Source organism: Apis cerana, linkage group LG3, assembly GCF_029169275.1.
Source record: "Apis cerana isolate GH-2021 linkage group LG3, AcerK_1.0, whole genome shotgun sequence".
In the NCBI taxonomy this organism is placed as follows: Eukaryota; Metazoa; Arthropoda; class Insecta; order Hymenoptera; family Apidae; genus Apis; species Apis cerana.
The window spans coordinates 4,646,489-4,660,019 of NC_083854.1; the positions used below are offsets into that span (position 1 = coordinate 4,646,489).

The 13,531-nt window shown below is 20.1% G+C and overlaps 5 protein-coding genes across 8 annotated transcripts in view; 3 read left to right on the top strand and 2 right to left on the bottom strand.

Moving 5' to 3' along the window:
- Positions 1–448: 448 nt before the first annotated feature.
- On the bottom strand, positions 449–2,475 carry LOC107993893 (cyclin-Q). Its single transcript, XM_062072360.1, has 7 exons — positions 2,338–2,475; positions 2,120–2,272; positions 1,670–1,803; positions 1,460–1,557; positions 1,150–1,368; positions 836–1,066; positions 449–752 (listed from the first exon to the last, which is right to left on the bottom strand). The coding sequence occupies exons 2-7, from the start codon at positions 2,155–2,157 to the stop codon at positions 657–659; spliced, it is 816 nt and encodes a 271-aa protein (XP_061928344.1). The 5' UTR covers positions 2,158–2,272; positions 2,338–2,475; the 3' UTR covers positions 449–656.
- Positions 2,443–4,926, top strand: LOC107993894 (alpha-methylacyl-CoA racemase). Its single transcript, XM_017050561.3, has 5 exons — positions 2,443–3,188; positions 3,248–3,389; positions 3,456–3,599; positions 3,708–3,948; positions 4,034–4,926. Exons 1-5 carry the CDS (start codon positions 3,003–3,005, stop codon positions 4,539–4,541), a joined length of 1,221 nt encoding a protein of 406 aa, XP_016906050.1. The 5' UTR covers positions 2,443–3,002; the 3' UTR covers positions 4,542–4,926.
- Positions 4,927–5,814: 888 nt separating this feature from the next.
- Positions 5,815–12,566, bottom strand: LOC107993871 (serine/threonine-protein phosphatase 2A activator). 4 transcript variants are annotated; one of them, XM_062072358.1, is made up of 9 exons: positions 12,424–12,566; positions 7,684–7,759; positions 7,537–7,622; positions 7,241–7,444; positions 6,963–7,180; positions 6,753–6,877; positions 6,571–6,671; positions 6,341–6,448; positions 5,815–6,254 (listed from the first exon to the last, which is right to left on the bottom strand). In XM_062072358.1, exons 2-9 carry the CDS (start codon positions 7,712–7,714, stop codon positions 6,123–6,125), a joined length of 1,005 nt encoding a protein of 334 aa, XP_061928342.1. In that variant the 5' UTR covers positions 7,715–7,759; positions 12,424–12,566; the 3' UTR covers positions 5,815–6,122. The 4 variants fall into 4 exon arrangements, with proteins under 4 accessions (XP_061928342.1, XP_061928343.1, XP_016906017.1 ...); XM_062072359.1 differs by lacking the exon at positions 12,424–12,566 and adding an exon at positions 7,845–7,987; XM_017050528.3 differs by having other exon boundaries at positions 6,571–6,877.
- On the top strand, positions 8,068–11,856 carry LOC107993873 (SWI/SNF-related matrix-associated actin-dependent regulator of chromatin subfamily A-like protein 1). Its single transcript, XM_017050532.3, has 12 exons — positions 8,068–8,428; positions 8,509–8,931; positions 9,027–9,142; positions 9,219–9,328; positions 9,430–9,564; positions 9,683–9,860; positions 9,946–10,109; positions 10,171–10,335; positions 10,425–10,583; positions 10,674–10,781; positions 11,125–11,299; positions 11,386–11,856. The coding sequence occupies exons 2-12, from the start codon at positions 8,511–8,513 to the stop codon at positions 11,782–11,784; spliced, it is 2,130 nt and encodes a 709-aa protein (XP_016906021.1). The 5' UTR covers positions 8,068–8,428; positions 8,509–8,510; the 3' UTR covers positions 11,785–11,856.
- The window catches only part of LOC107993869 (mitoguardin), a 32,505-nt gene continuing 31,469 nt past the window's right edge, over positions 12,496–13,531 (top strand). Inside the window, exons 1-3 of the mRNA XM_017050523.3 lie at positions 12,496–12,628; positions 12,837–12,987; positions 13,125–13,268. Of these exons, the coding sequence (XP_016906012.1) occupies positions 12,536–12,628; positions 12,837–12,987; positions 13,125–13,268 (388 nt within the window). The 5' untranslated portion in view covers positions 12,496–12,535. The remainder of the gene's footprint in view (positions 12,629–12,836; positions 12,988–13,124; positions 13,269–13,531) is intronic.

The window sequence follows — 13,531 nt, forward strand, 5'->3', positions numbered from 1 at the left end:
ATAATTTATGATAATCATTAATAAAAAATTTAAATAACTAATAATTGTTTAAATATAAGACAAAATTTTTACTATATTCTAGAATATTGAAAAATATTTTTAATTAGTAAATTAAATAGTAAATTATTTATCTAATTACAATGATAATCACAATTTGATATATAATTGAATAATTGTTTAAATTTGAAATATATCAGAATTAAATTTAAATAAATATCAATATTATAAAATAAATTATTGAAAGTTTTACATACTTTTAATATAATTATATTGCATTTCTTTAAATATTTTTTAAATATTTCAATATAAGTTTATATGATAAACTAATAATTTTCCAATTTTTATATTAAAAAATATATTTTTATAAGAATATTAATTTATATTATAATAATTAATAATAATAATTACAATTATTAAGTTCATATAATGGTAAATTAAAATACACAAATTATTTTTTTATAATTTTTTTATATTACAAATTTTATTATTTTTTAATTTAAAAATAATATTAATGGTATAGAAAAATACAAAACACAAAATCGGAAAAATTTGTTTTAATGATCCTGATTTATATTTGTACTCTTTCAATACCAATTTTTATGAGAATGTTAGATTTATGTTAATATATGATGAAATTGAAATAGTACTGAAATATTTTAATTATCTCTAGTTTCTGGTTCTTCATCATATGCTCCCATAACTTTTTCCATTATTTCCCAAAGTTTATCTCTTGTTAAATCTTTACAGAAGACCTAAAAAAAATTACAATTTGCTTTATATTTTTAAATGGTTTTTGATTTTTAAATTTAAAGTTATAAAATATTTTAATTATTACATTAAACCAAGGTTGCTGATCACATTCATCCATTAATGGTACTACTACACCATAAATCTGTAGTGACAAATTAATACAAGCAATTGCTATTAAATTTGGTGGATAATCAAGTATAGCTGGAGAATGATGAAAATCTTGCAAAAGTGCCATACTGGTTTTTGCAACTGGATATTTAGACCATTCTTCTTCTCCAAACCATGCTTGCAAAGACCGTAAATAATGTAACATGTACTAAAATTAATATTGATTAATATATATAATAATTTATATAAGAATATAATATTTATATAATATAATATATGATTAATATTTACTTTATGTGGATGTATTGGAGTTACTTGAAATTTGAGCATACGCATGATTAAAAGTTCTGCTTGAACTATTGCATCTCTCATACTCCAATATTGATCTCCCAATTCTAAGGGTTGTGATCCTCTATGTAATGTGCTATAAGATACATTCATTACATCTCTTATTTTTAAATTATCATCTTTTACTTTTCCAGCTAAATAAAGGCATGTTGCAGCAATTAACTAAAAGACATATATACATCTATATAAATGTTAATTATAAAAAATATATATTAGATATTCTAATTATTAATATTATAAATGTATAATTTACATAATTATCATAACCTCCTGGAATAGCTTCTTTTATAAATCTATGATATAATGTTGCAGCTGTAGCAATAGTCAATGGATGAGCTTCTAATTTTAAACCTATAATTTTACAAAATTTAAAATTATTTTTCATAAATATAATCTTTTTGAAATACAAAATTTTTAATTATTATTTTTAAAAACCTATACATATACATTTTTTAAAACCTACCACATTCAAATATAAATCTTGAAATTGTGAAACTATCACTACTTTTTGTATAATCAATTGTAATACTTTTCTGCAAAGTATTCCTCTTCTCTCGTTGCATAGCTAATACATCAATAACATCTTTCATTTTGGAACTATACAAAATTTGAAAAAAAAGTTTATTTTAAACAATATACTTTTATTAATTAATCTATTATAGATTATTATTAATTATAATATGAAATTAATTATAATATATAATTATAATATATATAAAATTTTTAAAAATACTATAAAAAATTAATTCAAGCATAAAATTTATTTAATATATTATTGAATTTTTTAAATATGAAATAAAAATGAGATTAAATATAAGAATTGCATAGAAATTGCATAGAAAATAATTCAGTATATTTTTATCTTAAATTTAAAAAGAAATTTATTTTAAACAATTAAATTATATATAATTACCTTAAAGTTTCAGTACTTGTAGGTTCTGTTGGATTCATTTTAATGATATTTTAATTGAATTTGTTTATAATGAAAATAATTTGTTCTGTTACAGGTTATAATATTTATTTACTATACACTGCGTATCAAAATTACCAACAGTCAATTATATTCCTGCAAAAATTCCTTCTTAAAGAAATGTGCTGTATGATTATTCTCACTCTTATATCTCACTTTACATTATATGATCTTCACTTTCATTTGTCAACAATCTACAATATGATTATTATAATAATGTTATTATAAATTCATTAATTAATTTTTTTTTAATACAATAATTCTATTTATTACTTTTTTATTTTCTACATTAATAACTGATCAATATGCTGGTAACTCTGATTATCAATATGTACTTTTTTCCATTGGAAATTTTAATACCAATATTTGAATAATTAAATATTTTTTTAATAAAATTAATTCAATGATTAAACTTTATTTTGATATAAAAAAATTGATCATTTTTTTGTTTTACTAATAATTTTTAACAAAGAATTTAAAAATGTTAATTTTAAATTTAAGAATTCACTAGTTCAAAAATTATTCATATGTAAAATTGATGCTTTTTAAAAATATATATTGATTTCGCTCATTGGACAATTCAATATGACGTAATAAAATATTTAATAAAATATTAAATTTTAACATCATTAAATAAGTTAAATACGAAGAATTTTTGAATAAATTTCTAAACTTAAAATTAATATTCTATTCATTAAAAACAGATACAGAAAAAAAATATTAATTTTTTTATTTTAATAAAATTAATTGATATAATTATTATACGTAATATCATATACATTTATTATCAAAGTTTTTTTTTATTCTTTTTTATTATTGAATATTAATGCAATTGTATGTAAATATTCTTCTATATAATTTTCATTCCGTATTGATTTTTGTGGCTTTTATCATTAATATAAATATGCCTTTAAAAGGTATAAAAGTATTAGAATTAGCTGGAATTGCTCCAGGTCCTTTTTGTGGAATGATATTAAATGAATTTGGTGCATCTATAATTAGAGTAGATAAGGTATTATTAATATATGATTTTTTTTCAATTGAAATAAGTTAACATTCATTTTTTTGTAGATTGATGGATTTTATAATACTATTGATGTTCTAAGTCATGGAAAAAGATCAATTGCATTAAATTTAAAAACTTCTCAGGGTCTTGATATATTTAAAAAACTGAGCAATCAAAGTGATGTCATTATAGATCCTTATAGAGCTGGTAGTATTTTTTAATAAATATTATTATTATGTAAATATAATAAAATATAATAAAATTGTTCAATAGGAGTAATGGAAAAATTAAAACTTGGACCAAAAGAACTTATGGAAACAAATAAGAGATTGATATATGCTAGATTAACAGGATTTGGTCAAAATGGATCTTATGCTAATATGGCTGGACATGATATTAACTTTTTAGGTTTATCTGGTAATTTAATAATAACATATATTATTATGTATTTATATATATTTAGTTATTTTATTTCAAATATTTCAAATATTATAAGAGTTTTAAAATATTTTTAATAATATTCAGGTTTATTATCATTATTTGGACGATATAATCAAAAACCAACACCACCAGCTAATCTAACTGATTTTACTGGTGCATTGATTTGTGTTTTTGGTATAATGCTAGCATTATTTGAACGTAGTAAAAGTAACATTGGTCAAATAATTGATGCATCAATGGTAGATGGATCAGCATACATAGGTAGTTGGATATATAGATCTCAAAATATATTTGGTTTATGGGGAAATCCCCGTGGTAAAAATATGTAAGAATTTAATTAAATTAAATCATTACTTATTTTATTCTCTATAGTTTCATAAAAATAAATAATTAATTTTTTATAAATATAGATTAGATTCTGGAGCACATTTTTATGATACATATGAAACAAAAGATAAACAATATATATGTGTTGGAGCAATTGAATCTAAATTTTATGAGATATTTTTAGAAAAACTTGGTATTACTTCTGATGAATTACCACAATTTGATAAATTTGAAAAAAATCGTGAAAAATTAGAAAAAATATTCAAACAAAAAACTCAAGCAGAATGGTGTGTCATATTTGATGGCACAGATGCTTGTGTAACACCAGTTTTAAATTTAAAAAATGTTGCATTACATGCACATAATAAAGAAAGAAATACATTTAAGATTGAAGATGATGGTTTAGTTACTCCAAATCCTGCTCCTCGTTTATCTCGTACGCCTGGTATATCCAAAAAATATCAAAAAATTCCTGAATTAGGTGAGCATACTATAGAAATTCTTGGTGAATTAAATTTTAAACATGAAGAAATTACTAATTTTATAGCAAATGGAATTGTTAATCAAAAAATGAAACGTTCTTCACTTTAAGCATATATTTGATTTCTACTGAAATTTATATATCTTTATTAAATATATAAAATTATATAAACATATGCCCATACTAATCATTTATAGATGATACAGTAAATAATGAGAATGGAAAATAACAAATATATTTTTTATATGATTTATATATATATCTGTGATTTATATACATAATTGTATAATATTGTTTCATTATTAAAAAATATATATATGTGAACTATTTATAGATAATGTTTATTATATATCATATATTATATATTATAGTCAGGTAATATGATTGTATGTATATGTATAAAAAATATTCTTTTGTTTTCACTATTTTGTTTTTATTATTTAAATATTTTATATTTTTGTATTTCATTATAAATATAAGTATATATTTTTTAAATTATTGTTTTTATTTATTATATTATAAAATTAATATAGTAAATTATTGTTTTTTAAATTTAATATTTCTTTTTTATTTAATCACATGATCAATTGGATTTTTAATAAATCATAAGTTATTTATTTGTTTATTATAATTTCTGAAACAATATAAACGATTATTATATCATTTGATTTCATTACATAAGCGATATGATCAACTATCAAATAATAATACTATCAAAAATAAATCTCGATTTTTTTTAGATATTTAATCCAAGAACTTAACTGATATTTAAAATTATTTAGCCTCTTTAATCTATTATATTATCCAAATCTATATAATATTTACTTCTATCTCTTGTTCGATTTATTTCTATGTTATAAATTTTATTAAATTTAATATTTTTATCCAAATTTTAATGTAATTTAGCTGATTTTTTAACTATTAAAGATTTGTAATTCTCTTTAAATTACAAATTAAGAATATTTAATAAATTGTGTTCTATATCTTTGTTGTTAGTAATTTCATGAAGAATTATTTGATTAAATCCATTATTTATATGTCATTAAATTTTTCAAAATTTGTAGAACATAATATTCTTAAAAAAAATATATATATATATATATATATCTTAAATATTTTATCTTTTATGTAAAATATATATTCTATATATATTATATATATATTCTACATATTTTATATAAATATATTCTAATACTCAGCAAATAATTTGCATGTTTATATATTATATATAAGAAAACAATATTGACAAAATTTTTTCATGTAAGAGAGAATATATATTTGTAAATAAATAAATTATACAACTAATTAAGTGCAAAAATTTACTAAATATTTAATATAACATTGAAGTAATCTTTCTAACAATATGTTTGAATACGTTATGAATCACTTTTTATAATATATAAATTTTATTTACAATAAATAATTATTACAATATCTGTTTATGTAGTACATTGCTAATTAATGTCAATTTTTTGCACTTTAAATTTTTCACATAAATTTTTTACATAAATTTTTTAAAATTAAAATTTATATAAAATATATTTTATTATTTAATGATAAATATCTACATAATAAAATTATTTATAATAATGTACTTGAAATTTAATTTATCAATTATATACTTGAAATGTAAAATTTTATTATAAATATCGAATGTTTGCTACAAACTACATCAACAAATATGAAGCATATTATTGAATTGGAGATGGTTGCACAGGCTCATCTCGACGAGAATCCTTTTTAACAGGGGGAACAGATACAGATTTTATTGACAATAAAGAACCAAACAAAACATGTTGAATAACAGGGAATTTCGCCAGAACCTAATATTTAAAATATAAAATTTTTTAATATAAAAATATATTTAAAAATTATATTTAATTTACAAATTATTAACAATAATATTTACCTCAACTCTATACATTTTAATAAGTCCACTATTTACTTTGACCCATGTAGACACTGCACTCACATTCCATAATTGATTTGAATGTTCAGCAAATGGACCTGTTTTTACCTAAAATAATTCAATATATAATTCAATATATAATATATAATAATTCAATAATTTAAAATTTAAAAAAAAAATTAAACTATACCATCTATACATATACTATGTATACATGCATATATACAAACCTTTGAAATGAATTCAATGCAACCAAGAAACATATATTGCTTGCTATATGTTTGAACAATATCTGGTTCAACAAAATGACGAGGTTCTATACGAGAATGTCCTAAAATATTTATTTTATGTATGTTTATATATATATGTTTTAAATATATTATTATAATAAAAAACGGAAACAAAATAATACCAATTAATTGAGCACTTCCCCATATAAAAGGAACAAATTGATAGTCATCTAGACTCCATACACCATGACTACCTGCTGGTTCCATCCGATAAGTTAATTGTAATCTACGTACTAATTCCAAATATCTTTAAAAAACATAAATAATTTTATTTTTTTAATTTTAAGAATATATAACATATTGATTTTTAAATTAAATAAAAAATAAATTACCTATTAAATATTTTTATTACTACTGCAACTTTATCATCTTGTGTAAAAGCACCAATTTTGAACATACAACATAAAAACATTAAAAATGCCATTTCATGTCCTGTGCCATAATCTATACGTGTTGCATTCCCAAAGCCTTCACATAAATATTGAACTATTTCTGGAACTGCTCTATGTAATTTTTGTGGCAATACTTTTTGTAATTTTGTTATTCCATTCTGAAATATTATTAATCAAAAAATTTTGAAGATTTTCATATAAAAATATATTATATTTACTTGTTGTAATCTTTCATGCCATATTCTAAATGATTTATTTCCAAAACGTTGGGGCTGTTCAGTGGGAGGTATTTGTGTTATCCATTCATCAAATTCATTAAGCATTTTAATAACATTTCCTATTGCAGGACTTTGTGGGCATTCAACATCTAAAGCTTTTCCTTGAACTGATTCATTCAAAGCTAATATAAATCCCAAATATTCCTACAAAAGCATTCTTATATTTTTTTCATGTATTTGAAGATACTTAAAGATTATGATTTTATGAATTAAAAAAAAATTATAAAAATTCTTACAAAATATGCTTCGGATTTTTCCCACATTTTCATATGAGTCGGTGTTTTAATCGATTTTTGTGGAACAACAAATTCATGATCATCAGCTAAAATTTAATAAAAAATAATTATTTGAATTTATTAATTACAATTTTGTAAAATACATACGTGATATTGGTAACTTTGACGTTGACATCATATTTATTGTAGAACTTGACTATCATATATTGAAAATAAATTCGGACTATGAAAAAAAAGAGAGAGATATACTTAAATTATATATAGATATATATAAAATATTATAAAACATTTGAATTATATACAAATACCAGTGTTAAAAAGCTAAGTTGTTTTAAATATTAACACAGTTTTATTCAGAAACATACAAATTTAACTTAAATTGTTAAAATTGTGTAAGAAATACGTTTAAAAATGTTTTAAAAAAAAAAATGATTTTTTATCATATTAAAATTTCATAAAAAAAAAGTTAAAATATAAAAATATATCATTTATGAGCATTAAAATTAAATTTTAAAGATAGATCATATACTGTCTTATATACAAATTTATTACTAAAAGTAAAACCAATCATATTATGTTCAAAAGTTACTGGAAATATAACTATCAAGAAGTTACTGGAAATATAATGATTGAGAATGAAATTTTTCCCTAGATAGTAAAATAGTATCATTCAAATTAAATAGAAGCAATACAATAACTTTAAACAATAACTATCAATAAAATAAGTTATTAAATTAATTTAAATTATAAAATAGAAGAAAATGAAAAAACTATATATTGTTATGTATTTTGTAAAATCATATTGACTATTCAAGATTTATAAAAAAATATATACAAAGAAATATACAAAGAAATATACACAGAAATATACAAAGAATATATACAAAGAAAGGTATACATTATATACATATATATGTATCAGATTTATAATTATAATACAAAAATATTTAAATAACATTTTTAAAATTTTAGGCATGAATTATTCTCAAGAAGAAATTGAAAAAAAACGTTTATTAGCTATACAACGTAAACAACAAGCTCAATTAAAAAACAGTTCATTTAATTCTACAAATATAGGAAATAATATTTCTTCTAATGATAATATTTTAATTAAAGAAAATAAATCAAATAATAATACAAAAGTTTTGGGATATGGTCAATCAAAATATATTAATTTCAAAACAAAATTTGGAAGTAATTCTGATAAAAATAATGCAAAATTCAATAAACAAAAAGAACGTTTTAATCCTATATCAGCTCAAAATTTTTTTGGTCAAAAATCTTCTATTACAGGAAAATGTTATATGATAAGTGATACAAGATTTATGTTAGAAATTTCATCATATTTTCCTCCACTTATCGAAACATTAAAAACAATTTCAAGCAGAACATATGGTAATATAAAATATATATTTGATATAATTTTATTAGTTAATAATTTAATATTTAAAATAAAAAATAATATTTATAAAATATGATATATATTTTAGATATGAAAACTAAAAATTGGAGTTTTCATTTGAAAGATTACGAAGCATTAATGGAAAAAATTATTAATTTCAAATCTGATGTACAAATTATAGGATTACCAAAAATAGTTCTTCAGGTACATTGAAATATATATTATATAATATAAATATAAATATATATATATGGATTTATATATTTTAAATGTTTTTTAGATATTTAGAAAAAATGATACTTCAATAAATACAACTGAAAATATTGATCTATCAGATATTGATCCTAAATTATTAGAAAATATAATGCCATTTCAACGAGAAGGAATATGGTATGTGATTTATTGTATTTTATGATTATATTTTTATAATTTATTGTATTGTATTTTAACAAATTTTTTAAATCAAATAATATTAAATTTGTTATTTTTAGTTATGGAATATCTAAAGGAGGTCGTTGTATGATTGCTGATGATATGGGTTTAGGAAAGACTATTCAAGCATTAGGCATTGCACATTATTTCAGGAAAAATTGGCCTCTTCTTATAATTGTACCTTCTTCAATGAGGTTTGACAATGAAAAATACTATATAGAATACTATATAAATGTATATTGTATATATGTTATATAAATATATATATTTCATTATAATCATAATTTCAATATATTTCAAAATATATTTCAGGTATCAATGGGCAGAAGCAATATATACATTTTTGCCATCTGTACCTACACATTATATTTATCAATTTGCAAATACAAAAGATATTATTGATGATAGTAAAATTGTTATTACAACATATGATCTCTTAGTACGAGCTGTAGACACATTTCAATGCAAAATTTTTGGTTTTGTTATTTTGGTATGTTATAAATATCTTATACATATAGTAATATAGTAATTATATATTGTAATATTTTATTGAAATATAGAAATTTATATATTAGGATGAATCTCATGTCTTAAAAAGTTCGAAAACTGCAAGATTTAAGGCTGCACAATGTATAGTTTTGCAAGCACGTCATGTTGTTTTGCTATCAGGAACGCCCGCGTTATCAAGACCTATAGAATTATATTCTCAAATAAATCTTATAATGCCAAATTTTATGGGGTAATATAATATTTCTTATATATAATATATGCACAAATAAAAAAAAATTATATTTATATAGATATCATGAATATGGAACTCGATATTGCGCAGGAGAAAAAACTTCATTTGGATGGGATTTTACAGGATCATCAAATATGCAAGAATTGCACTTATTATTAAAACGCAGTTGTATAATTCGAAGATTAAAAAATGATATTCTAATTCAATTACCAATAAAAAAAAGGTAAAAAATAATATTAATATCTTAAAATTATATATAAATATATATCTTTATAATAATTATAAATGTTTATTTTATCAAATAAATTTTAGGGAAGTTATTTTATTAAATCCAGATTTAATAAAAATTGGTAAAGAAATGTTAGAAATATCTAAAAAGCTAGAAAAAAAAGTTTTAAATAACTTAGAAAAACATAATACTCTTTTGCAATATTATAATGAATCTAGTATTGCTAAACAAAAGGCTATATGGTAAATAATATTATTATAAGTATAATAATATATTATTTAATAAATATTATTTTGAATCAATAATATTTGTAAATGGTAATAATGTTTCAGTGATTATGTTTCAAAATTATTTGTAAATAAACAAAAATGTATTATATTTGCTCATCATCATAATATTCTAAATGCTATTTGTGAAGTTTTGGAATTTATGAATATAAAGTACGTAGTAATTATATTGATTATATTGATTATATTGTTACCTTTATGCCAAAGACATAAATATGTAAATTTTCTGTTAAGAATATAGATAATAAAGAATATTATATTTAACTTTAATTTACAATGATTTAAAAGTATTTTATAATCAAATTGGCATTGAAAATAAATATTGATATCTTAAATATATTGATTTCAATAATTGTTTTTTTATTTTTAATATTTAAATTATGAATTTCCATAAATTATCAAATTGCATATTTATATCTAGTATAAAGGGCATGATATATAGCATTATAGAAAGATAAAATTTTTATTTATTCGCAAAATTGTATGAATGTTTTAGATTCATTAGAATTGATGGGAAAATGAATCCAGAACGCAGAAAATATGAAATTGATAAATTTCAAAACAATGATTCTTATATTGCAGCAGTATTATCAATTACTGCAGCAAACGCCGGAATTACACTTACAGCAGCACAACTCGTAATTTTTGCAGAATTGTTTTGGAATCCTGGAGTATTTATTGCTTATATTATTTTTGAAATTATTGTTATAGTTATATAAAATTAAAAATTAAATTTATTTAAAATATTTTATTATAGATTTTATGTCAAGCAGAAGATAGAGTACATAGAATTGGTCAATACAAAAATGTTATTATTCAATATTTAATTGCGAAACATACAGCAGATGATTATTTATGGCCTTTAATTCAGAAAAAAATGAACGTATTGAACGAAGTTGGACTGGATCAAGATTTTTCTTTGAAAGATATTGATTGTACTACACAAGGATTAAATTCAAAACAAAAAACTTTAAGTTTTTTCATTAATAATGAACAATATAAACATGAAGTTGAAAAAAAAACAGTACAAAATAATGAAAATATAACAAAAAATATCGTATCACAAAATCAATCTTGTACTACAGAAGAATTTAAAGAATTACTTGATATGAATGAAGAAGACTTTGACTTTTGTGATTGGGACAATATGGAATAAAAAAAGAATTATTATAACTTTATAAGAAGTGTATGAATTTGTATTCAAGTAATAAAAATGTTTATTTTTTAATATTTTTTTTTAAATTATTAACTAAAGTTTTCATAATAAAAAATATGTATTTCAGTAATTTTTTATAAAATTTTAATTGCAAATTTGTGAAATTGTAATTCTAGACATATTGTAAAATCAAAAATATATATTATCTTATTTTTTATTAAAAATTATAATTATGAATAAAAATATTAAGATTATAATTCTAAAATAGGAATGATAAAGTTTTGTTAAAATTGATATCTCATATTTTGTCTGTAAAATAGTGTCAAGAGTAAATAAACAAAAAAAGGATAAAAACAAAATAAAAATTAGTGAAATAATAATGAAATATAATGAAATATATGTAAACAAGGAAAATAATGCATAAAAAAAAAGCATAGGAAGAGATAAGAAAAATTGACTATTAGCGCTATCTCTTTAATACCGAAAACATTTCATTCAAAGATAGGATAAGATAGACGGAAATTAAGAATTAAGTGCCATCTCTGAATACATTTAGAAAGATGTTTTTTGGAATAAAATAGCGTTGGCTTATACACATCTTATATGAATATAGTAATAGGTTATACTTTGAATATTTACCGCACAAACGAATGCTTTCAATGCAGTGTTTTTTCTGAAACTTATGTTTGTTCGTTGATTAAAGTTGTGTGTGAAACTTAATTTGTATTTATTTATAACAAATATATTTGCAATGTCCATTTTTAACGCGCAGCAGTTTTTAGGTGCATTGTATAAACGTTATATAATTTCACTGCCATCGATAAATTTATCTAGAACTCAAAAAGCAAGTATCTCTTTTTGAGGTTAGAATAAATATATTTACATTCAATAATTTTGACATTACATAATATTTAAAAAATGATATTTCATATTTTTTTTATTATATTATTCTTTTTAATAATCTGAAAAATATTTGTATTATTATTCCGTATGATATTACTTCGTAATAAAGTAATTAATAATATTTTAATATTTTGTTTTTCTTTTTGTAGATTTTTATTATTTGTCTTACGGGAGGATCATTACTATTAGGAGGATTAGCACAATTTTTAAAAAGACGAAGAAGACATCCTCTTCCTTCTTCAAGAAGACCTTTAAGAGAATTAAAACAAAGATATGCTGCTGCAAAAAGTTCTAATTTTGGTAATCTAAACTAAAATATAAACTATATAAACTATATAAATTATAAATTTATAAATAGATATTTAGTAATTGTGATTAATAAGTATAAAGTTTTATAATATTAAAATAAAATTGCATAATGTTTTTTCTATATATAGATGCATTATCACAAGCATCATGGGCAAGAAAAAGTGAGGCTAGCAGCAGAAGCCATATAAGTGATCGAGTATCACTTATATCTTCTGTTCCAGGAGGTCCAGATGGTGATGTAAGACTTACTCCACAACAATATGGAGTTCTTGGTAAGTCATTTTTATATTTAGCTCTTATAATATATTCTTCTAGTCATATTTTAAATATATTCTTATATTAATTTTTTTATAATTTTTAAAAGATTTCTTAAAAATATTTAATATTTTTATTATTAATATTAATATTATATTATTATTAATATTTAAAAATGATATGCAAAAAAATTATGAACTTTTTTCCTTTATATGGAAATTGAAAAGTAATATAAATAATATTTATTAGTTTTTAATTTTATTGAGATAATTGATGATAT